At 44.6% G+C, this 26,818-nt stretch overlaps 1 protein-coding gene across 1 annotated transcript in view; it reads right to left on the reverse strand.

Annotated features, from left to right (window-relative positions):
* Positions 1-1,478: 1,478 nt before the first annotated feature.
* The window catches only part of LOC126175702 (tRNA N(3)-methylcytidine methyltransferase METTL2), a 64,437-nt gene continuing 39,097 nt past the window's right edge, over positions 1,479-26,818 (reverse strand). Inside the window, exon 6 of the mRNA XM_049922637.1 lies at positions 1,479-1,694. Coding sequence (XP_049778594.1) covers positions 1,549-1,694 — 146 coding nt within the window. The 3' untranslated portion in view covers positions 1,479-1,548. The remainder of the gene's footprint in view (positions 1,695-26,818) is intronic.

Consider the following 26,818-nt stretch of genomic DNA (forward strand, 5'->3'; position numbering starts at 1 on the left):
ACCTATCTGAAAGTGGCTTTATTCACAACAGCAATTTTCTTCTAAAACCAAGAATAGTGTCAAAAAAATCAGTAATTAATTAATGTTTACCCTGCAAAGTTGTACTCAAGGCATTCAGGTGCTTTGTCAGGTATTAGAAATGCGAGGGCTAATAATATCCACTGGGGTTCAATGAACTCTCTTACTATCATTCCTTGCATGTCCACAAATAATGCTGTGTCTTTATGCAGGGTGAAAAAATGGATCTAAAACAACACCTCGACTCAACTAGCATACTTAACAATAAGGCACACTGCTACAATCACACTCCAGCTCTGCTGGCAGAATTTAAATCGCTGATGTCAGTTTATTAACTGTTTTTACAACAGCTAAGACACCACTTATTTTGACAAATTTTGCCCACAGATTGGTATGATGTGGGACACAGTGCATTGTTGGTACTTCCTGCTAGATACCAACTTCTTCCATCCTTCTTCTTCTTCTTCTTTTTTTTTTTTTTTTTTTTTTTTTAATCAAAGCCACATGTTACAAAACAGAAACTTTGGGCTAGTATGCATTCCAATAAAAAAAGTAATTTTCCTCCCACTGTGAGTTTATGTGTAGGGGTTTGACGGATTTTTGTTTTGAGGACCTTAACTCCTCCTCAGCCCTTTTCCCCCTCACTGATTTTGTCCCATCACAAGCCCAAAGGGACTTTGACAACAACAACACTAATGACACAAGATAAACAGGTCCGCTTTGCCATCTTGCCACAGACGTCATAACAAATGAGAGGTGTTAGCAGAGAGGTAGAGGGTGAGCTGCCGGCTGATGGCGCTCAAAGGCAAGCAATGCTGGCACACATGGGCACCCACATTAGCTCGATTGCCCACTCCTGTCCTAAAGTATGCAGTTTACAGGATGCTATATACTATTAAGTTTTTTATTCAGGGAAGTTTGCATTCAGAAAAGAGTGTGTGTTTATAAATCAAGACTATCAGTATAACAATGTTCTTCTATATTTTTGCTTTGGACAGGGGCACTGTTAAACTGCAACAGTCAAGTGTATGAACAATAAAATGTAAGTTACAACTCAAAGGTAATAAACATTTTATTTTTAAAAGTCCTGTAGAATAGTCCAGCAAATTCATGGTAAGCCTAGTAAACAACAAACCCCAACGGGGTAAAATTGGATTAATCATTAATTAAATGAAGTGTTAGTTTCAAACAAACAAAAAAAAGCCTCACACAGGAAAACGACTTCTTTCAATAAATTATTAATGGCTACAGACCCAAGCTAAAAATAACTACTGGTTCATGTGTAGCTTCAGGGAAAATATCTGAATATTATTAAGGAAACCAGACTTGCCCATTTTATCAGTTCATCACATGTTGTACAAGATTATTTGCATTTGCAAGTTGTGATTTACTGAACTGTTGCACTCAGATGGCTGAAGTGGATGACTGTAGTATAATATAAGTAAATGAAACCACCAACATTGTATTATATATAAATAATTAAATTTATTGTATTATATACAATCATGTCCATAAAATATGGAATATCAGTCAGCTGCAAACTGGTTTTCTATATTTTGCTTGAATCCAGACACGATACATTTTAAGCATTTTGCTGCGATTCACTTGAAGCCGCCTATCTATGAGATTTTGCTCTTCCAAGAAACCAGCAGCTGTGAAGATATTTCTCACTTCATCTGTAATGAAAAGAAAATACATCATAGTTAAATTTATCTGAAAGGCAACAAATATAACACAGTCAAGACAAAAAGAGAGACATGAAAGTAGTACTATCTGCCCACTACAACAGATCAGAACAAAGTTTGAAGTGGTGCAGTTCTTAAGTATTGGACTCAAACTTGGCAGGTACTGTGTACAGATCCCTAAGTACTAATGCTGATTTGGTTGTTTTTTTTCCCCCCTAGTTCCCTTAAATCACTTTACGTGATTGCCAAGACAATTTCTTCAACATCTTTGACAAGATAGCAGTTGGGAACAAGTGTCATTATAATGCTTGTCGAAACGTAAGTTTTGACTGTACTCATATTTCTATTCTTTCCTGTCTTTTTTTAATATCTTTTGCAATATATTTCGTGGGTGTTACTGCAGGTTAGCCTATACATTGAATTTCTGATAGTCATTTTCCAGGGCTGCCTTTTATGTATATACTGAACTCAATGCTATAAAAAGCTATGTACATTCCATATTTCTATAAATACCTTTTGCTGTGAATAGCTGCACAAGTGACTTCTTTACTGTCATACAAGGAAAGATTTAGTTTCTCTGTTTTAGGTTTAGCAAGTAACTAATCTTGTTTTAAATTTCTGCCAGGTAAGATTGTTTATATACAACTGACATTATCGAACAACCTTGTGTTTGACTTTACTGAGCTTGCAATGGTAAAAAACATGAGACATTATCAGAGGTTACATTCTTTTGTAGTGAAATAAACATACAAGGTGTGATGAAAAAATAATGGAAATTATTTAAATTTGCAAGCTTTATGCATCCAATTTTCAAAACTTTTTTTATCTTGTTGGTACACATGTTCCTGATGTATATTTGCATTTTCAGATGTTCTGAATATGTAGTTTATTGCTGACCATCAAAAAGGTTATAACTGTTTTCAAGTGCTTGGCGAATTTTTACTTATGAAAAAGATGGATGGAGGAAGTTTCATTAAATGTTGCTTGAAAAGTGGAATAAAGTACAGCACCACATTCGAAATGTTGACTGTGGCTTTTGGCAAATCTACTATGAGTAACACAAGAGTTTATGTGTGGCATAAATTTTTCAAAGCGGGTCGAGAAGACACTGAAGACAACCTGGATGGCCTAGCGCACCAATTATTGACAACAATGTGGAAGTAGTAAAGAAAATGGTTCTGGAAAATCACTGAATCACCATCAGAAAGGTTGCTGATGATCTCTGCACATCCTTCAGCTCGTACCAAGCAATGTTTTTGCATGTTTTGGGCATGAAATGTGTAACAGCAAAGTTTGTTTCGAAACTGTTGAATTTTGATCAAAAACAATGCTGCTTAGGCATCACTCAGGAATTACTGAATAAAGTCTACAATGATCCAGAACTTCTAAAGTAAGTTATAAGATGTGACAAAACATGGATATATGGGTATGACATCGAAACCCAGGCCCAGTTGTTCCAATGGAAACTGTCTGAAGGGCCAAGACTGAAAAAAAATTCGACAAGTCTAATCATGTGAAGGTTCTTCTCACTGCTTGCTTCAATTTCAATGGGATAGTGCCTTATGGTCACACAATCAATAAGGAATATGACCTGGAAGTTATATGCCATTTGCATTAAGCAATCCAAAGAAAACAGAGGCAAAACCACTTGTGGAAATTCCTTCATGATAATGCTCCTGTTCACACCACAATGCTTTTTCATTTTTTTTTTTAGGAAGAAACACAAACATTATGTTGCCTCAGCCACCTTATTCACTGGACCCCTGTGACTTCTTTCTATTATTGAGGCTGAAATGAACCATTAAAGGACATCGTTCTGCTACCATTGATGAGATGAAAATAGAATTGCTGAAGGAGCTGAACACCATAACAAAAAGTGAGTGTTACAAGTGCTTCCACTACTGTTGATGAATAAACAAAGATACTTTAAGAAAAAAAATTATTGTTACTTTTTGATTCCAACTCATTAATAAATTTTATATAGTTCTTTAGTGTTTCAAATTTAAGTCTGTTATAGGTATATTTCTCTGGAAGCTGTTGTACAAAAGTAAATAGCAGGTTGCATTGTCGGAGTTGTTTGACTGGCGGGGGGCAAGGGGAATGTGGCGGGGGGCAAGGGGAATGTGACGAGGAGGATTCTGGGGAGGTCACTGTGGCCCTCTCCTGGAACTGGAAAATACACAGCAGGAATACGTTAACAGAGGAACAGAAGGGGACATGTGCTCTTCAGGAAAAGCTGGACTGAAGTACAAGAGAGCTAGTGAGCATGAGAGAAGGCAGTGGTGAGTGGGGTGGTTAGGAACTGGTAGTTCGCAGGAGGACTAGCAGGAGGATGATATGGTCTGACAGTTTTGCTGCGTCTACAAGCAACAGGTTCCAGCTGCTAGAGTTGAGGGGAGAGGAGCCTCAAAATGTAGAAGTAGGACATGTGCAGTAGACTCTAGCCATGAGTAGGAAGGAGTGTTACAAACTCTTATACTTATGTTAGTGAAATATTTAAATACTCAGGTTGGAATTATTTAACTTGGTCTTGACAAGATCCCCAATTCCATTTCAATTTGTGTTGCAACGAAATGAAGTTCATTTTCCAATGACTCACTGGACACTGTACTATGCTAGCAGATTTAATGTACTTCACAAATGTATTTTGATCCAAAAAAATTTCATTTTAAAAGTGAAGACCATGAATTTTATGTATCAATATTATTCCATAATTAAAAAATTTTGGCATCTGATTCTGTTCTGGAGAGCACAAATAGATCATTTTGAAACCCGCAAACTTTTTCTTGAAAATAACTTCTAACTACTCCAAGACTAAAATTATTAAGGCAATTACAAAACTCTTAAGAGACTTCATCAATAATGGAAGGAAGCCTTGAAAATTTTACTTCCATGTATTCTTGTTTCAATTTACAGCATCTTGGGAAATAACACAAATTTTCCTTGTTTATAATATAATGAAAAGGAAATTTACTACTCACGATATAGTGGAGATGCTAAGTGATAGAAAGGCACAACAAAATGACAATCACACAATCCCAACAAGGCCTTTGTCAAAATTAAACAACATACATGCACGCACACGCGCGCACGCACGCCCACGCGCGCGCGCGCGCACGCAGTGTGCGCACGCATTACCACGCGCGCGCGCACGCAGTGCGCGCACGCACGCACGCACACACACACACACACACACACACACACACACACACACACACACACAAACACACACGACCATGGTCTCTGGCAGCTGGAGTCAGACTGCGAGCAGCAGGGCATTCTGGGAGAGGCAGCCGGGTGGGGGTATGGACGAAACTGGAGCAGAGAGGAGGAGGGATAGCAGGGTAGGAGTGGGGGATGGTAAAGTGCTGCTGGGAGCGTTTAGCAACGAGATGGAAAATGGGGCAGCTAGGTGTAGTCAGGAGGTTAGACGGAGAACAGGGGAGAGCGGGTTAGCAGAAAAGGAGAAAAGTAAAAAGGCTGGGTGCTTGTTGGAATAGAGGGCTGCGTCATGATGGAATGGGAACAGGGATGCGACTAGATGGGTAAGGACAATGCCTAACAAAGACTAACACCAGAAGGGTTACAGAAACATAGGACATATTGCAGGGGGAGTTCCCACCTGCACAATTCAGAAAAGGTGATGTTGGTGGGAAAGAGTCCAGATGGCACCAGCTGTGAAGCATTCATTGAAATAAAGGATGCCGTGTTGGCTGGCGTGCCCAGCAACAGGGTGGTCCAGTTGTATCTAGGCCACAGTTTGTCAGTGGCCATTCATGTGGACAGACAGCTTGCTGGTTGTCATGCCCTCATAGAAAGCAGCACAGTGATTGCAGCTTAGCTTGTACTTCACAACTGATTTCACAGGTGGCACTGCGTTTGATGGGAAAGGTAGTGTTTGTGACCGGACTGGAGTAGGTGATGGTGGGACAATGTATGGGATAGGTCTTGCATAAAGGAACTATTACAGGGATATAAGCCATGAGGCAAAGGGATGGGGGGCAGGGGTTATGTAGAGATGGATACTCCCACCACCAACTACTACAGTCTTGTCACAAACATCACCTGTCCCATCACAGGCAGGGCTACCTGAGAAACACGTCATGTTATCTACAAGTTAAGCTGCTACCATTCTGCTGCATTCTACGTGGGCATGACAACCAACAAGCTGTCTGTCCAAATGAATGGCCACCTACAAACTGTGGCCAAGAAGCAACTGGACCACCCTGTTGCTGAGCACGCCACACAACACGATGTACTTTACTTCAATGACAGCCTGTATCATCTGGATTCTTCCCAACACCAGCTTTTCTGAACTGCGCAGGTGGGAACAATCCTGCAATATATCCTACGTTCCTGTAACCCTCCTGGTCTCAACCTTTGTTAGTCATTGTCCTTACCCATCTAGCCCCATCCCTGTTCCCATTTCAGCACTACACAGCTCTCTATTTCACCAACACACCCAGTCCATTTACTTTTTTCCTTTTATCCGCTAACCCCCGCCCTCCATCTAACCTCCTGACGGCACATAGCTGCTCCATTCTCCACTTTGGCTCTACATGCTCCCAGCAGTAATTTACCGTCCCCCACCCCTACCTTGCTATCCCTCCTCCTCCCTGCCCCAGCCTTCTCCTTACTCCTAGCCAGTTGCCTCTCCCAGTCTGCCCTGCTACTCACAGTCTGGCTCCAGCTGCCAGAGATCGTGGTCATGTGTGTGTAAGTTGTGTTCGTGTGAGTGTGTGCATGTATGTTATCCAATTTTGAGAAAGCCCTTGTTGGCCAAAAGATAAATGTATGATAGCCTTTTTGTTGTGCCTTTCTGCAACTCAGCTATATGATGAGTAGCAACTGTCCTTTTCATTATATTGTTACATTCTATCCTGTATTTTTCATTGTTTGATTTTTCCTTGTTTATTTGCAATTTAAACAACATAAGTTTACACCAGAATCTAATAATATCCATATCCTTTCCTTACAAAGATAAAATCAAATTACTTACTTTATTTTTAAAATCTACTAGAAATTCTAATTCTAATAAAAAATAGTGAATCCTTCAGATTATTTTTCCAAGTCCATAGTCTGCCCAAAAACTTGTAAAAGTTAAGTGCATTTTCCTGCACTCAACCAATGAACTTCAGAATAAAGGAAGCCTCCATAATCTGCGTCAATGTCTTCCAAAAATTGTCTAAATTTACAATAAGATATTGTTCGATTTCCTTAGCAGTGTTATATTTGTAATTTTCATTACATCTTTCACTGTGGACAGCAGTCTGACACTTTTCCAACATAGTGCTTCCTGATTAATAACGCAATGAAAATTGAAACAAATTGTCCCACATTTTTTAACTGACCAACGAAACTATTTTCACTATTGAACATAGGTGGTGCACAATCAGTACAAATTGCAAATTTTAAAACCAACAATTCTGTCAACACACTTTTTAGCTGCATTCAAAATTTTCAAATCTATTGTTCTGATCATCAGAACTAAAGCAAGTAACTCTTCATGTACAGAAAAACCATCTATTATTATATGAAAAAAATAGTAGTTGACCAAGATCTGTTTTGTAAATAACAGATTTCAGCTATCAGTCGTCCTTTTTAAATTTTATTGGCTGATCTAGATTTCAGCTAGAAACTAGCCATTCTTAATGCCTATCATTTTTTGATCAATGCTTGTAATGCCTATTAGCAAAGCCCGACCAACAGGCATGTAATGCATTGAGAATGGCTAGCTTCTAGCTGAAATCTAGATCTGCCCATAAAATTTTAAAAGGAGAACTGATAGCTGAAATCCATATTTACAAGTCAATATCACAGTCGCTGTGTGCAACAGCCTTCTGAATGGAAGGTAACCTGATAAAGATCTGTTTTATCACTACTCCCGTCCACACACAAAAAGTAATACCAACAGCTTGCAATTGAAATTGTTTAGTTTCTTTTTTTATGCTATGTTCCCTATCAAGAATTCACAGCGTTACTTGACAAAACAGCTTTTTTAAAAGTAACAATGGCATCATCATAACTGCATGTTTTTGCTATTTCTATTGCAGAGTCTTCCAATCACAGGCCGCCACTGAAGCATTTCTGATTGCTGCTAATTTTATGTATACAACGAACATGCAGTTAAAACTTTTTTCTTTCAGATTTGATGGTTCAGGCAACTCTTGCACCTATTTCTTTAAGTTAATAACAAAAGGGTATAGTTCTTGATAAGAGTAAAGACACTTTGTTGTTTTATGAATGAAGAGGAATGTCAAACAAGATTACTACCATTGTTTTGAATTGAGCAATTTTTACCTATTAAACATTGAGGTTTTTCATCAGAATTGTGTACATAAAAGTACTTAATCTCAACCACTCCTCACAAGAACCACAGTTCTCAGTATTCTTTTCTTTCTGACATGCTTAAAAATAGTAATAGAAAAATAGCCGTAGTAATAACCACAATCAAAAACAGGATAGTATCCCCAGTAATAAATAAAATGTCAAACCAAGCAATAGAGCAATATTAAGGAAAGTAAACCTGAACACAATGTCGAAAGCCAGCGGATTAACAAAATGGTGATGCCTCTTCAAAACTGAAGAGACACTGCCCCACTTGACTCCTGGCACATTGGCATGTATTCTAGCCTTCTACTGATCACGAGGTGGAGTGCCTGCTCATAGCTGCCACAAACTTTTCTCCCCCCCCCCCCCCTCTCCCCCTTGACCAGCACCCACACTACCTTGGGGAAAGAACCCATTTCAACTTTGCTGGACCTTTCTACACACTTTTTGATTGTTGGTTGTAGCTGCCTTTTCCAAGTTTCCTTATGATGTGCATTGTCTGATGTTGTTGTTGTGGTCTTCATCCTGAGACTGGTTTGATGCAGCTCTCCATGCTACTCTATCCTGTGCAAGCTCCTTCATCTCCCAGTACCTACTGCAGCCTACATCCTTCTGAATCTGCTTAGTGTATCCATCTCTTGGTCTCCCTCTTCAATTTTTACCCTCCACGCTGCCCTCCAGTACTAAATTGGTGATTCCTTGATGCCTCAGAACATGTCCTACCAACCGATCCCTTCTTCTAGTCAAGTTGTGTCACAAACTCCTCTTCTCCCCAATTCTATTCAATACCTCATGATTAGTTATGTGATCTACCCATCTAATCTTCAGCATTCTTCTGTAGCAGCACATTTCGAAAGCTTCTATTCTCTTCTTGTCTCAACTATTTATCGTCCATGTTTCCCTTCCATACATGGGTACACTCCATACAAATACTTTCAGAAACGACTCCCTGACACTTAAATCAATACTCAATGTTAACAAATTTCTCTTCTTCAGAAACGCTTTCCTTGCCATTGCCAGTCTACATTTTATATCCTCTCTACTTCGACCATCATCAGTTATTTTGCTCCCCAAATAGCAAAACTCCTTTACCACTTTGTGTGTCTCATTTCCTAATCTAATTCCCTCAGCATCACCCAACTTAATTCAACTACATTCCATTATCCTCGTTTTGCTTTTGTTGATGTTCATCTTATATCCTCCTTTCAAGACACTGTCCATTCCATTCAACTGCTCTTCCAAGTCCTTTGCTGTCTCTGACAGAATTACAATATCATCGGCGAACCTCAAAGTTTTTATTTCTTCTCCATGGATTTTAATACCTACTCCAAACTTTTCTTTTGTTTCCTTTACTGCTTGCTCAATATACAGATTGAATAGCATCGGGGAGAGGCTACAACCCTGTCTGACTCCCTTCCCAGCCACTGCTTCCCTTCCATGTCCTTCGACTCTTATAACTGCCATCTGATTTCTGTACAAATTGTAAATAGCCTTTCGCTTCCTGTATTTTACCCCAGCCACCTTCAGAATTTGAAAGAGAGTATTCCAGTCAACATTGTCAAAAGCTTTCTCTAAGTCTACAAATGCTAGAAACGTAGATTTGCCTTTCCTTAATCTTTCTTCTAAGATAAGTCGTAGGGTCAGTATTGCCTCGCGTGTTCCAACATTTCTACAGAATCCAAACTGATCTTCCCCAAGGTCGACTTCTACCAGTTTTTCCATTCGTCTGTAAAGAATTCACATTAGTATTTTGCAGCTGTGACTTATTAAACTGATAGTTCGGTAATTTTCACATCTGTCAACACCTGCTTTCTTTGGGATTGGAATTATTATATTCTTCTTGAAGTCTGAGGGTATTTCGCCTGTCTCATACATCTTGCTCGCCAGATGGTAGAGTTTTGTCAGGACTGACTCTCCCAAGGCTGTCTGTAGTTCTAATGGAATATTGTCTACTCCCAGGGCCTTGTTTCGACTCAGGTCTTTCAGTGCTCTGTCAAACTCTTCACGCAGTATCATATCTCCCATTTCATATTCATATACCTCCTCTTCCATTTCCATAATACTGTCCTCAAGAACATTGCCCCTGTATAGACCCTCTATATACTCCTTCCACCTTTCTGCTTTCTCTTCTTTGCTTAGAACTCCTGATAAACGAAATGAAACGAATCGTAGGCTGCAGCCAAGCCATGACAACACTACCCAATTAGAGAGGGAAGCACTAACTGGAAGGGAATGTCTCAAAAGGCACACTTTGCCAGGCCTGGTTTAGGATCTTTGTGTAAGGATGATCAGGTAGTGACAGCATGTGGGGCAGAGACCAGCTTGCATAGGGACAGGGCATACAACATAGGTGGTGACCTGACCTAAGATAGCTTCCCTAACTAGTGGCACCAATATGAACATGGTAGAGCTATCCCGTGGCATGATCAGTCTTATCTTTCCAGTGCTGTATGGCGAATCAATACAAAGCTAGAGACGGCACTGATGACTGCTGGCAGAGTGCACATTGCGCTGTTGCTAGAGGGGATTATTGGGAGTTGGTAGAGTTAATTAATGAGAGTACTGCAGATGGGTGTGGGATGACACATGGTCAAATACCTGTTGCCATAGGTAGGAGAACCATGCCTCTACAGAGTAATGGTGCTGACATGATGAATCACCACATATAGTGCTATCATCATATGAATTTGCAGGATGCTACTGTAGAACTACCTTAAAGGGTGGGGGATCATGTATTTATATCGGGGGTGGCACACATTTTAAACCTAGAGAAGATCTGACCACAATTAGTGTACATAAACATTTTAAATCGGCAGCTCTTGATCCAACATAGCTAGGTATCATAACAAGTTAATCATTCTGTGTGTTTACCATTCATCTAATTGTAATATGGAGACTTTCTTCAACAAATTAACTTAAGTCCTAAAAAGAGTCTCAGCCTCCAAAACTAACATAATAATATATGGAGATACAAATATGAACACAGAACTTGCTAAACATATTGAGTACTTTTCACCTGGTACGAATGGTAAACACTGTTATGAGGGTTTCAAAAAGTCCAGCTTCTATTTTGGGCCATGTATTTAATAGGTATTGACAGGGAAAACTGTTAAGAATCTATAAGAGATCTTGGCATTTTGGATCATTACTGTTATGTAATAAAGTTAGAAACAGGCTTTGTTAAAACTGCATAACTGTACGCCTACAAAAGTATCTTCTTGGAACATTAGAAAACACGCTTTATTTAGGGCACAGGCAAATCAAACCTGGGATTAAGGGTAATTGCGAAACAATGTGGCTGTTAAGTTCTCTAAACACAGTGTTTAAATTAATTTCTGGGGAGACATTTCCAAAAGCAGTGACGTCTATAGCAGCAGTTAATGAAGACAGATGGATGACTGTAGGTATTAGAAAACTCTCAAAGACAAAAATTTCTCAGTTCTTTGTAAAAGCACTGCACTAATCCACAGTTCCTGGAGTACTATTATAAAAAATGTGGGTACAGATTGCTGCAAAAATACCATTCAGTGACAAAATAATTTATGATGTAGAAAATCAGAGCAAAGTAGTGTGGGATCTTATAAAACAAGAAACTGGAAAAGTCAGGTACAAGTATAATAACATACAAATCAAAGATGGGAATAGAATGTGTTCAGGAATTAGCAAATTTTGTAAAAGATCATATCTCTGCTACTATGGAGAATCTGCATCAAGGGGATGACAGGACTGATGGAAGTTTAACTGTTGGATGGAGGTCGTGGGGCTAGTGGGTTCCTGGAGATTCAGGCCAGGATGATTATAGGCTCCCATAATTGTCCTGGCTTCAACTTCTGATAAAGCACTGTCCTCATACTCTCCACCCAACAGTCTGTCCTCCCTTAATCCTGCTATCCCCTCCAAATTCACATTACCTTCAGCATTGGCTGCTCCCCTCCGGCTCCGAGAACTGTGCATCATGTGCTGAGCCCATGCACTTGCCACACCCTCCCTCCCTCATTATTAATCAGCAAACCAGCTGCCTCCTTCCAAGCCACTTGCCACCCACCCCTAACCACTCTCCTTGCTCCACCCACCCCATCAGATACCACCCTCACCCTAACCTAGTCCAACTGCCTAAATGCAGCACTAGCACGAAGTGTAGAGCCAGCACCATGTGCGTGTGTGCACATGCACGCACTCATTATGAAGAGCAATTTTAAAAAAATAGGGCATCCTTAATGCAACAAGGAAGTACATGTACCAATCTTTGGTGGATATCAGGGAAAACATTACTAAATACTTCACTAATAGTAAAAGATTACTAAAATGCACCTGTTTACAAAGGTAGCTGAAAAATCCTTCATAAGTACTGCATACTACACAGTTGAAGATTACTTACAGTAGTGGGTAATAGTGAAGGGCAGAAACAACACCACCTTGTCGCATTTCAATACATGATCATGGTTTACTGCTTTCACAAGGGAATAATGTGTCAAGATTTGAAATGCATGATAGTAATATCTGGTGACTCCGTTATTTGCATGGACTGTGGAGCATAATTAAACAGGGCTGGAAAGAAGTCTGGATTCGGTGCAAGGGGCTCAGCAGCATTTTCACTGTCCAAGAGTCATGAGTGGTTGTCACTGTTTGTGGCAATGAAGAGCAGAACTATGTTTTATATTAAAAATTACCAGATAGAGCCCAGGAGTCATCAGCAGGCGTCCTTAGTAGATGCAGCAATGAAGAACAAAACTACAATTTTTATTACAAATTACATGAAACAAGTTGTGGGAAAATCGAGGAACATTATACGATAAGGTCATACCAAATGAGGCAGTGCAGCTATTAAGACACTGACTCCATATTCAAGAGGATGGAATTACTCTATCCAGCCATCCTGAGCTGGGTTTTCCATGGTTTCCCTAGATCACTAACACAAATACCAAGACAGTTCCTTAATCAAGACCATGTGTTGTGACAGTGCCACGAGATTTAAAAGTGCCGCTACGTCAGTACGCAAACACGGCGATAGAGGCGCTCCGCAGCTCGGCTGAGCGCAGGAGCGCCACCTAGCTATGAACGGCGCCGGCCGCATGTCACGGCACGGGAGTTGAGTGACAGCTACAGAGCTGGTAGCACGAAACCCACTATTGTTTCTACGTTTGTGTATCCACGCAGTTTATTAGTGCATTAAAGGTTATAACACTTTTTGGCGACGAGGTCAGATATTTTTTTTCCAGCGTTGGAGTATTGCGCGTTCGTGTCTGGGCAGACATGGAACAGCTTATGCAAGCGCTCATTGAACAACAAACCCAGTTGACGGCTGCTATTCAGGCACAACAAACACAGCTGATGGCTGCTATTCAGGCGTTGTCGACGTCGCTTACTCATCGTCTGTCGTCCTCTTCTCCGCCTCCGTTCCCTCCTTACGACGAGGCCGCTGAGGACTGGGAGGATTATGAGAAGCGTTTGCGGCAACACTTCTTGGCTTTTGGCGTTGTCGACGCCCCGATGTGTAAGTCGTTATTTCTATCTTGGATTTCCCCACGGATCTATCAGCTGCTATCTCAGTTAGCCCCTCTGCGGGAACCTGCCTCTCTGTCCTTCCAAGAAATGTGTGACTTATTGCCTAACTATTACCGAAAAAACACCCACGTCGTTGCCGCCCGCGTGGCGTTCTACCGGTGTCGTAAACAGCCCCATCAATCTTAGCGGGCTTGGGCGGCGGAACTACACGGTCTGAGTAGGAAATGTCAGTTTGTCACGGACACTCATCATGAGTCTTATGCTGATTCAATGGTTAGGGATGCTATTCTACGGCTTGCTCCTGATAAAGAAGTTCGGCAACGTGCCCTACAACTGCCAAACCCATCGTTGTCGGAAGTTCTAAGCATCGCTCAATCCTTTGAAGTGTCTCACGCTGCTGGCGCGCAAATAGACGCGTGGTGTGATGTGGGCGCTGTACAGTCAACTTTCGACACGGACAATTTGCCTGTTTCCCAGGAGGACGATGATGTGGCGGCGGTTCACTCGCGTAAACAACGTCGCGTTGGGCCGCAACGCTCGCAGCGAAAACAGCAACCACAGAAACAGGTTCGTTCCGCCCTTCCTTCTTGTCCACGTTGTTTCGTACAGCATGACAGGGCCGCGTGCCCAAAATGTTGGGCCACGTGTAATTCATGTAGGAAAAAAGGCCACATTGCTTCTGTGTGTCAGTCCCCTCACGTTCCTGTCGCCGATGACGAGGCATCGGACATGGATGTTAACTGTGTGCTTTCTCAAACAAATAAGTTGTTTGTTACTGTTCGTGTTCTGGATAAAGACGTTCGCATGCAAGTGGACACTGGCTCTGCAGTAACTCTCATTAATTCTCGCACGTATTTGGAGTTGGGCTCCCCTCCCTTGTCTCCAGTTACGCGGAATCTGAAAACTTATAATAAACAGACAATTCCTATCGTTGGCCAGTTTGATGCTTCCACTGCTTACAAGTCTGTTGTTCGGCCCCTCACGTTTTATGTGGTGGATCATGCGGGCACTGAAAATTTGTTCGGTTATGATGCTTTCCAGTTGTTTGGGTTCTCCATTGATGATGATGTGCACCTCATATCTGAGGATATTACGTATCAACAGCTGGATGGGTTGTGTTCTGAATTCTCGTCCGTGTTCTCTGCTGGTCTGGGTCGTGCCAAGGATTTTGAAGCCCACATTACTCTTAAACCTACAGCTCGCCCTAAGTTTTTCCGGGCACGCCCTATTCCGATGGCGCTGCGTGCACCTGTCAAGGCTGAGATAGACAGGCTGACAGCTTCAGGGATTCTCCTTCCTGTTACCTCCAGCGAATGGGCATCGCCAATCGTGGTGGTTTCTAAACCCAACGGGAGTCTGCGATTGTGTGGCGATTTTAAAGCCACTGTCAACGCTCAGAGCCTCATTGACACTTATCCTCTTCCCCGTCCTGAGGAGTTATTTACCAAGCTCGCTGGGGGCCAGTTCTTTTCCAAACTTGACTTATCGGAGGCGTACCATCAGTTGCCGTTGGATGCGTCTTCCAAGGAATTTCTCGTCATCAACACTCCTTGTGGGTTGTATCAGTACCAGCGGTTACCATTTGGTGTCGCTAGCGCGCCGGCCATTTTTCAGCGGTTTTTGGAACAGCTCACGGCTTCCGTTCCTGGCTGCATCAACTACCTGGATGACATTGTTGTCACGGGGGCCTCCACTGAGGGGCACCTTCGCAATTTGCGTTCATTATTTTGGGTTCTGCATTCGGCTGGGTTGAAGTGCAATCTGGACAAGTCACAGTTCATCCAACCCTCCATTGTGTATCTTGGTTTCCACCTGTCCAGTGAAGGTATACGTCCTCCACGTCAGCACGTTGCGGCCATCACCGCTCTCCCCCGGCCGTCTACGGTCAAAGAACTTCAGGCGTTTCTAGGCAAGATTGCTTATTATCACAAATTCATTCCATCCGCGGCGGCGGTGGCTCATCCTCTGCATCAGCTGTTACGCAAAAACGTTCCTTTCTGTTGGTCCGACGAGTGTGAGCAGGCTTTTGTTCGCCTAAAGGCTCATTTGCAGTTGGCGCCTTGTCTTGCCACCTTCCGTCTGGGTCAGCACTTGGTTCTGGCGACTGACGCGTCACAGTATGGCCTAGGGGCTGTTCTCGCCCATCGGTATGAGGATGGGTCGGAACGACCCATCGCCTATGCTTCAAAGACCCTCAACGATGCCCAACGGCGTTACTCTCAAATCGAAAAGGAGGCGCTCGCTATCATTTATGCGCTAAAAAAGTTCAGCGTTTTTTTGTATGGTTCTAAGTTTCACCTCATCACCGACCACAAGCCGCTGGTCTCTCTGTTCAGCCCTTCGGCGTCGCTTCCGGATAAGGCGGCTCACCGCCTGCAACGTTGGGCCTTATACTTGTCTCGTTTTCACTATGAGATTCACTATCGCCCCACGGCCCAGCACGCCAACGCTAACGCGTTGTCGCGTTTGCCGATGGGCCCCGACCCGGTTTTCGATCGAGATGAACTACTCTGTTTCCACATTGATGAGGAAGAACGTCGTGCGGTTGAGGGTTTTCCGCTTACTGGTTCGCAGGTCGCGTCGGCTACTGCGCGGGACCCGGTCCTGCGTCAGGTGATCGGTTTTGTTCAACGGGGTTGGCCGGACAGGACCAAGGGCCGGGCATCGGATCCCCTTCGCAACTACCATGCCTTGCGCCTTCGTCTGTCTGTTCGTGAGGGTGTTGTTCTTCTGGCCACGGATGGCGCATCTCCACGGGTCGTGGTGCCAGCTTCTCTTCGCAAAGATGTTCTCAAACTATTGCATGAAGGCCATTGGGGGATTTCTTGGACTAAGTCCCTGGCCCGCCGGCATGTTTATTGGCCCGGTATCGATTCGGACATCTCCCATATGATCGCTGCATGTGGTCAGTGTGCTCAACAACTGGCTGCACCCCGTACAATGCCCTCTCCGTGGCCTGATCCGGCGCAGCCATGGGAACGGGTGCATGCTGACTTTGCCAGCCCCTTCCTAGGCACTTATTGGCTCCTGTTGATTGACGCCTTCTCGAAGTTTCCGTTTGTGGTTCGATGTCCGTCGCCCACCACTGCGGCGACGACGCTGGCTTTGTCCAAAATCTTTGCGCTAGAAGGTCTTCCCTCCACGATTGTCACGGACAACGGCCCTCAGTTCTCTTCGCAGGCCTTCCGTGATTTTTGTACTGGACAAGGGATTCATCATGTTACAGCACCGCCCTTCCATCCCCAATCGAATGGGGAGGTCAAGCACCTTGTCCGCACTTTCAAAAGCCAGATGAAAAAATTCCTTACTGATTTTTCTACCGATGACGCTCTGTTGCAATTTCTGAGTTCTTATCGCTTCACGCCTCTGGGTGATCGCAGCCCTGCTGAACTCTTGCATGGCCGCCAACCGCGCACTTTACTGCACCTGCTTCACCCTGTCAGGCCTAGTCCTGTGTCCCCTAGTGCGGGAAAATACTCGGTAGGCGCCGACGTGTGGGCACGAGGGTATGGATCTCGCCCTAAATGGATTCCAGGGGTGGTCAAGGCTCTTCGCGGCCGCCGGCTTTGTGAAATACGTACGGACGACGGCACGGTTGTTCGTCATTACGACCAGATGCGCCCACGAGTGGTGGCCACGCCGGTGCCACCGCCCCTTCTTTCGCCTCCACCAGCCCGACACGCCAGTCCTGTCGCGGCTGCCGGTCTCCCGTGCGTGTCGCTGCAGCCAACGTCGCTGCCGCTTCTGAGTACGCCAGAACCGGCCCCAGTCGCGACGCCGCCTTCTCCGGGACCCATCTCGCTGGAGCACACCCCCAGGTCCACGACACCTATGGATGCTGCTCCGGAGTTTTCACCCATCATCTCGTCCAGGAGGCACGTTCCACGCACAAGCTTCCGTCCTGGACATTTTCGACCATATTCTCGTGTTTCTCCGCGGGATCTTCTCGGGGTCTCCCAAGAGGCCATGGATGTCTCCGCACTGTCCGTGTCTCCCAGGAAGTGAGTGTCTTTTTGTTTCAAGGGGGGAAAAGTGTTGTGACAGTGCCCCGAGATTTAAAAGTGCCGCTACGTCAATACGCAAACACGGCGATAGAGGCGCTCCGCAGCTCGGCTGAGCGCGGGAGCGCCACCTAGCTATGAACGGCGCCGGCCGCATGTCACGGCATGGGAGTTGAGTGACAGCTACGGAGTTGGTAGCACGAAACCCACTATTGTTTCTACGTTTGTGTATCCACGCAGTTTATTAGTGCATTAAAGGTTATAACACCATGGCCAACTGACTGCCTTAGCTTCAAAGACTACCTGTCCTATTCTCATAAAGCATGTTATGTATGCTGTGTGTTGTATATTTTGACCTACTGATTTGCACTGTACTATCTTGACAAAGCCTATATCAATGTGAGATAATCCTTGACCAAATAAAGAAAAATAAATAAAAGACCATGACTGATTTTCTCTATTGTTTTTGTCTGACTGAGCTTTTTTTTTTTTTTTTTTTTTTTTTTTGGCGCAAAACTGCTAAGGTCATTAGCGCCCAGCCCGTGACTTAAGACAGTAAAAAACCGAATTTTAAAACCAGCAGCAATGGGAACAAAGTCAGAAAATTTAAGAAACTAAAAATAGAAGAATGCTTAAAAATCCACTACAGAAAGGGGGTGATTGTCCCCAAAAAAAGGTTCAAATGACTGACGCCATTTCACTGTCACTAATAAACTGGAAAACGCGGTCGGCGGAGCGCGTGTCATCTGCTAAAATCGACGATAGATCAGGCGATAGCTGTAGACGGGAGCGTAACGGATTAAAATAGGGGCATTCAATTAAAAGGTGTCTTACCGTCCACAGCTGAGAGCAGTGGGGACAGAGTGGGGGAGGATCGCCGCTTAAAAGATGTCGATGGCTAAAACGACAGTGCCCTATCCGGAGTCTAGCTAAAATTACCTCCTCCCGACGACGCGTTCGGGAGGAAGAGGTCCAAGCGCAAGGAAGGGCTTTCACTTCCCGCAATTTATTACAGGGAAGTGCCGACCAATGCGCATGCCATAAATGAGCAACTTGGCGACATAAACCGCTCCGTAGATCGGTGAAGGGAAGCGACCGAATAGCTGGCCGAGGAAGAGAGACTGCGGCCTTGGCCGCTATATCAGCCGCCTCATTCCCACAGATACCAGCGTGTCCCGGGAGCCAGAGGAACGCCACCGAGACGCCCCTCAGGTGGAGCAAGCGCAGACAGTCCTGAATCCGGTGGACCAGAGGGTGCACAGGGTAAAGAGCTTGGAGACTGAGGAGACAGCTGAGAGAATCTGAGCAGATAACGTACTGTATCCGCTGATGGCGGCGGATGTAGTGGACAGCCCGGAGAACAGCGTAAAGCTCCGCAGTATAAACCGAACACTGGTCGGGAAGCCGAAATTGATTTCGGGTGTCGCCAACAATATAAGCACTCCCTACACCTAACGATGTTTTCGAGCCGTCGGTGTAAATAAATGTGGCCTCCGTCATTGCTGCACATAGAGCAGCAAATGCCCGACGATAAACAAGTGTAGGGGTACCATCCTTGGGAAATTGACAAAGGTCACGGAGCAGGCAGATCCGGGGACGGAGCCAAGGCGGTGCTGTACCCCAAGTTGTCCAGAAGGTTTTAGGAAAGCGGAAGGAAAGAGAATGAAGCAGTTGACGGAAGCGGACTCCCGGGGGTAGTAGGGAAGAGGAGCGGCCTGCATACCCTACATCAAAGGAGGCGTCAAAAAAAAGGTCATGGGCTGGATTAGTAGGCATGGAAGACAGATGGCTAGCATAACGACTCAGGAGTACTGCCCGCCGATTGGACAGCGGAGGTTCAGCAGTCTCAGCATAGAGGCTTTCCACAGGGCTAGTGTAAAAAGCTCCAGACACTAAACGTAATCCACGGTGGTGGATAGAGTCGAGACGCCGAAGAATAGACGGCCGAGCAGAGGAGTAGACTATGCTTCCATAATCCAATTTCGAGCGCACTAAGGCGCGATAGAGGCGGAGAAGGACCACTCGGTCCGCTCCCCAGGAGGTACCATTCAGGACACGGAGGGTGTTAAGCGATCGCAGACAGCGAGCCGAAAGATAGGAAACGTGGGAGGACCAGCTTAGTTTTCTGTCAAACATAAGACCCAAGAATTTAGCGACGTCTGAAAACGGAAGGTTGACAGGACCTAGATGTAAGGAGGGCGGAAGAAACTCCTTACGTCGCCAAAAATTGACACAAACGGTCTTACTGGGTGAGAAACGGAAGCCAGTTTCGATGCTCCACGAGTGGAGGCGATCGAGACATCCTTGAAGACGTCGTTCAAGAAGGCTGGTCCGTTGAGAGCTGTAGTAGATCGCAAAATCGTCCACAAAGAGGGAGCCCGAGACATCATGAGGGAGACAATCCATAATTGGATTTATGGCGATGGCAAATAGTACAACACTCAGCACGGATCCCTGGGGTACCCCGTTTTCTTGGGAGAAAGTACGGGAGAGAGTAGTGTTCACCCGCACCCTAAAAGTGCGCTCTGCCATAAATTCGCGAAGAAAAAGGGGCAGCCGGCCTCGAAAGCCCCAAGAGAACAGTGTGCGGAGGATGCCTGTCCTCCAACAGGTATCGTATGCTCTCTCCAGATCAAAAAATATTGCTACCGTTTGGCGTTTCCGGAGAAAATTGTTCATGATATAAGTGGAGAGAGCAACAAGATGGTCAACGGCAGAACGATGCTTCCGAAATCCGCATTGGGCTGGTGTTAAAAGACTGCGGGATTCTAGCCACCAAGCTAAACGGTAATTCACCATATGCTCCAAAACCTTACAGACACTACTCGTGAGAGAAATGGGGCGATAGCTAGAGGGGAGATGTTTGTCCTTTCCAGGTTTCGGAACGGGAACGACAATAGCTTCCCGCCACCGTTTGGGAAAGGTACTGTCGGTCCAAATTCGATTATAAAGGCGAAGGAGGTAACGCAGACTAGGGGTTGATAAATGCAGCAACATTTGGACATGGATACCATCCGGTCCCAGGGCGGAGGAGCGAGAAGATGAGAGGGCATGTTGGAGTTCCCGCATGGAGAAAACAGTATTGTAGCTTTCGTGATTTTGAGAGGAGAAAGCAAGAGGTCGCACTTCCGCTGCACGTTTCTTCGGGAGAAACGCTGGCGGGTAATTTGAAGAGCTCGAAATCTCAGCAAAGTGCTGACCCAACGAGTTAGAAATTGCGACGGGGTCCACTAAGGTATCATGCGCGACAGTGAGCCCAGAGACCGGGGAGAAACTAGGCGCGCCTGAGAACCGTCGAAGCCGACTCCAAACTTCCGAGGAGGGAGTGAAGGTGTTAAATGAGCTAATAAAGAATTTCCAGCTTGCCTTCTTGCTATCGCGGATGACGCGACGGCATCGCGCACGGAGCTGCTTATAGCGGATACAGTTGGCCAAAGTAGGATGGTGACGGAAAATGCGAAGAGCACGTCGCCGCTCGCGTATTGCATCACGGCATGCCTCGTTCCACCAAGGAACTGGGGGGCGCCGGGGCAATTCGGAGGTGCGTGGTATTGAACGTTCCGCAGCTGTAAGGATAACGTCGGTAATATGTGTGACCTCATCGTCGACGCTGGGAAAGCGACGGTCATCGAATGTCGCGAGAGACGAAAAAAGTGTCCAATCGGCTTGGGCAAACTTCCAGCGTCGCGGGCGCATATATGGCAGTTGAGGCTGCAGTCTGAGGACACATGGAAAGTGGTCACTCGAGTGTGTATCATCAAGGGCGAACCATTCGAAGCGCCGAGCTAGCGGAACAGTACCGACCGCAAGGTCCAAATGAGATAAGGTTGTCGTGGAGGCAGACAAAAATGTGGGGACCCCAGTGTTGAGGCAAACTAGATCCGCTTGGTGGAAGACGTCTAGCAATATGGAGCCACGTGGACAAGGATGTGGAGATCCCCAAAGCGGGTGGTGGGCATTGAAGTCCCCAACCAGCAAATAGGGGGGTGGAAGCTGACCAAGAAGATGAAGGAGATCAGCTCGTGCCAGTGGTGTGGATGATGGAATGTATACAGTACAAAGAGAGAACGTGTATCCAGAAAGGGAAAGACGGACGGCGACAGCTTGGAAGGAACTGTTTAAGGGGATTGGGTGATAATGGAGAGTATCATGGAGAAGAATCATGAGTCCTCCATGGGCTGGAGTGCCTTCAACAGAGGGGAGGTCATATCGGACGGACTGAAAGTGAGGGAGAACAAAGCGGTCATGGGGACGCAGCTTTGTTTCCTGAAGACAGAAGATGACCGGCGAGTAGGAGCGTAAGAGGACCGACAATTCATCCCGATTGGCTCGAATGCCGCGGATATTCCAGTGGATAATGGACATGGGGTGGAAGGAAAATGGAGGAATGTGACCAAAGTTGCTGTCAACTCAGAGACTGCTCGGAGCTAGCAACCGACAGCATGGAATGGCATTCAGCCGAAGGCAGAAGATCCTGATCCATAGGTTGGTCAGGAGCAGTCCCTGCCACCAGCGATCGGCCGGTTGACCGGCCACCAGCAGTGCGCCTCGGCGACACAGAAGATGGTCGAGGGCGATTTCCGCCAGGTGGTGCTGTAGAGGGGGCACGCCTTGGCGGAGAAGGAGAGGAACTGGGTTTCTTTGTAGCCTTCTTGGAAGAATGTGGTTTAGATGAAGGAGGAACCGATGGTTGGGAAGTTGCGGTACGTAAAAACTCTTCACGAGTATGCTCTTTTTTCGAAGACTTGGCGTCCGACTTTTGGGCTCGAGATGTAGCAGAACCCGACGAAGGGTGAGCCACAGAGTGGGCAGGCGAAAGTGGTGAGGTTGAACGAGCGATCTTTGCGCTGGCCGATCTGACGACCGTGGTACTAAAGGTGAGGTCGCAAGTCTGCGTGGCCGCCTCCTTTGTTGGCCGAGGAGAAGCAAGGACAGTGCTGTATTTTCCTGTCTGAGGCACGGTGGGCTTGCGACTGGCGAATAATTTTCGAGCAGCAAAGGTCGACACCTTTTCCTTCACCCTTATTTCCTGGATGAGCTTCTCGTCCTTAAAAATGGGGCAATCTCGAGAGGAAGCAGCGTGGTCACCCATACAGTTGATGCAGCGAGGGGATGGAGGTGGACAAGCACCCTCATGGGCATCCTTGCCACACGTAACACATTTGGCTGGATTGGAACAGGACTGGCTGGTGTGATTGAACCGCTGACATCGATAGCAACGCGTAGGGTTTGGGACGTAAGGGCGAACGGAAATTATCTCATAGCCAGCTTTGATTTGCGATCGGAGTTGAACTGTGTCAAATGTCAAGAAGACAGTGCGGGTTGGAATGATGTTCGTGTCAACCCGTTTCATTACTCTATGAACTGCCGTTACGCCCTGGTCAGACAGATAGTGCTGAATTTCTTCGTCAGACAATCCATCGAGGGAGCGTGTATAAACAACTCCACGCGAGGAATTTAAGGTACGGTGCGGTTCCACCCGGACAGGGAAGGTGTGGAGCAGAGAAGTACGCAGCAATTTTTGTGCCTGGAGGGCACTGTGTGTTTCTAACAACAGGGTGCCATTCCGTAATCTGGAACAAGACTTTACAGGACCTGCTATTGCGTCGACACCTTTCTGAATAATGAAAGGGTTGACCGTGGAGAAGTCGTGACCTTCATCAGACCGAGAAACAACAAGGAACTGTGGCAACGATGGAAGAATCGTCTGTGGCTGAGACTCAGTATACTTACGTTTGTGAGCAGACTTAGTGGAAGGTGAGGAAACCATTGCGGAAGAATCCCCCATGATTACCGGCGTCTCCGATGGCGCGCTCCTCCCTTGTGGGGGCCCTCTCTGAGGGCACTCCCGCCTTAGGTGATTGTTCACACCTCAGGTCACACCTCCCGACAAACGGACGGAGGGACCAATCGGCATTTGCGGAAGGTATCAGCTCGGGTAATCACCCCTCCCTGGGCCTGGCCGTTACCAGGGGGTACGTACGTGTCCTACCTGTCTACCCGGGGCGGGGAATTACGCGTTACCCCGTCACCGGCTACGCACGAAGGGCGTGGGTCGGCCTTCAGACACGCACAGGGAGGAAGAAAGAGAAAGGGAAAGGAAGGAAGAGAGGTCTCAAACGCCGCAGCGGAGAAAAGGGAAAGAGAAGAGGTAAGGAAAAGAGAAGGACAAAGGAAGGAAGAAGAAAAAAGCAAGGAAGGCGAAGAATGCAGCACATTTACGAGCGTCCGTCTCCGGACGTAGGCACAAACCATACTCCCAGATGGGGAGAAAGGGAAGGAAAGAGCCAGAGGTGAGGGGAGGAGGGGCGAAGATAGGGATGGGGAAGGATGCGGAAAGGGAAGGTATGCAGCCCGGAAAGGAAGGAAGGCCACATTAGCTCGGGGTCCCGTGCTCGCTACGCACGTATCCACAAAAGAGTTGTGGACCCCCTGGGGGGACTGACTGAGCTTGTGCTTCAGATCTTCTTGATGGAATGTTAAACTCGAAAACTGTCTTACTTTAAAAAAAACTTTTTTTTAAATGGTGGCATGTGTTACTTTGTTTCATACTCACCCTCCACTCTCTCCATTTTCTCTTACCTAGTACATCTTCTCCTCCAGCCTACTATCATTCAGTTTAACACCCTTTCTCTAGACACCTCTTTTATAGTGAGCTGTCACAGATTATTGCAACAATTACTTTCAAAAATTTGATAAGCAGTACTTAACAAATGTTAATGAAATTTTTGCTTATCTTAGCTGTTATTCCACCCTACTAACCTTTAAAGTATTCCTAATGTTCTCATGACACCATTCAGTCAGGTATTGCCAGCTAGTAAATTATGAGAGGAAGCAAAATTGTTAGTACTGAGGATAGATACATATAAAAGAACAAGAGTATCCTAACTTTTGGAACAATTAGTTCCTCCCTCGGGAAAGTGGTTCCTCTCTCAGGAAAGTAGTTCCTCCTTCGGGAAAGTAAGCTGGCCCTAGGATGAGAAGTGCCCATCTGTAGTGAATGTCAAGATCTTTGTCCCCCCATGAGTGAACTGTTTTTTCTTTCTAACCTTCCCCAACTTTTATCTCTTTCATCCTCAAGGAAGGCAGTAATAGTTCCAGAAGCTGGATACTTTCTTGTTATTTTACATGTGCCAATTGGCAGTACCAACAATGTTGCTCCCTGGCCAGCAATCCTGTCTCACAACTTTGTTGTTTTCTCAAGTACATTTTCCTTCTGATGTAATCACCAGCTAGTAACACAAATTAAAAGTTTCTACCGATCAGAATGTGCTGCTCATCATTCTCCACTGACATAAAAAGTGGTAGATGGCCAACACAGTTTTCTACTCATGGAATTACACAGCAAAATATTGGTCTCCACAGTATCAGTATCAATAATGGCATAATTAAATCACAACATTACTTGACACTTAATGTTATATTCCTTGTTCATCATCTTTCAACATGTAATGAAATGTTTTACAGCAACTGTTTATGACATAATATCTCTTCCAGTTAAGCAACTATATGAACTAAGGAACATCTGTGCCACATAAAAACATAATATATGTGCCATTACATTTTAATGGAAGCACCATTTACAAAGTACATGTTCCAGTCTTTTTTAACTGCACAATTTAGATGAATGATGTGTGTGCGCTTTTGAGTGTAATAGAATGTTCCTATCATTACCAACAAGGGTTAAAATAAGACAATGGAACAAACAGCCTCCTGCTGGAATATAGCTCCTCCAGTGGTGAGGCACAAGATGCTTACTAACAAATTTGATTCTCCTGCTCTAACACATACATATTATTCTATTGCAAAATCGATTTTCTGTCACTGAGTGACCATCTTCAGTGCTAGAAGTTAAAATTTTTTTCCACATTACGATCAGAGAGTACAACATAGAAAATCACAATTACATCTGCATATGAACATAAGCAATATGCATATGAACACTAGCAATAAAATTGCCAGTGTATTCAAGAAGAGAAATATTAATGTAGGTTTCTCGACGGCGAACAGACTGGGCGTGCTTTTAAAGAATAACATTCATGAACGCAAAGTCTTACATGAATCAGGTGTTTACAAACTTGTGTGTGCCACGTGTAATGCAAGTTACATAGGGCAAACAGGACGAAAATTAGAAACAAGGTTCCGTGAGCACGTTGCACTTGAGAGGAAAGATATTGCTGAAAAATCGAATTTCGCAGCCCATCTGGTAGCAACTGGTCATACAACTCCAGATTTGACATCACAATTGAAATTGTTGCACAAGGGTAAAAAAGGTCGCCTTCTCGACCTTATGGAAGAGATGGAGATCTTTTTTCATAATAAAGCTCCAGATATTACGCTGCTCAACGAGCAAACGATATCGAGAAGCACACATTTTTGGGAATGCTTCTCCGATTTACTATGAAATAAATTCAACTTGTGGTCATTCATCACAATTTGCAATTCATAGTCAGCTGCTTGTTACCCCTTATATACAACGCCTCAGTCATAGTCGCTACGAGAACACGTATAATGGCCGCTATTTCAACTATCTTAACACATTGACACACATGTTTTCAGTTTGTTTTAATAACATTACTAATTTCGGTTTTTAAATGATGCTTCTTTCTTTTTGTTCTGTAATTTACAGAACTTATGGACGCCTACTGAACATAATTTACGACAGTCGACATCTCGTAGGCGTTGATACAAAGTAATACAAACCGGTTATCACTTTACGTAATTATTTTTAATGTATGTTAACAATTCTTTTGCTATTTGAATAAGTGCTGGATATCGTGCATAGTCTATGTTTAATTTCTCTAAAGTACAATGTACATTTTGGTATAAGTGACACTATTACTTGTCCTTCCTCATGATGGTTTCTCGATGATTGATGTATACTACTTGTTCGCACCTTACATTTGCACGGCATTTTAATTATTAAGTAACGGCAGATTCGTACTGTGATTATTTTTTTATATATTTGACTCCTTGGTATTAACGTTATTATTTTTTATATTTTGACTCCTTGGTATTAACGTTTGTTACATAATTTACGAACGTTGTACTTTTGACTTCCCACGCCAGATGGTGGGTGTTACGTTTTTTAAGAAAGACCTGTGTTACGCCTCTTTTTATGTTGTTCATTTATTATTCTGTGGCATTATCTTTTGCTTTGTACATGTTCTGCACTCTAACAACTTATCATCGATCTATTTTATGTTTTATAGTTTATAAAAAACAATATGCCAATGTATTTTAGATGTTCTCCTGCGTCTGCTATGTGTTGTACGCACA

This window comes from Schistocerca cancellata, chromosome 3 (genome assembly GCF_023864275.1).
Source record: "Schistocerca cancellata isolate TAMUIC-IGC-003103 chromosome 3, iqSchCanc2.1, whole genome shotgun sequence".
NCBI classification, from domain to species: domain Eukaryota; kingdom Metazoa; phylum Arthropoda; class Insecta; order Orthoptera; family Acrididae; genus Schistocerca; species Schistocerca cancellata.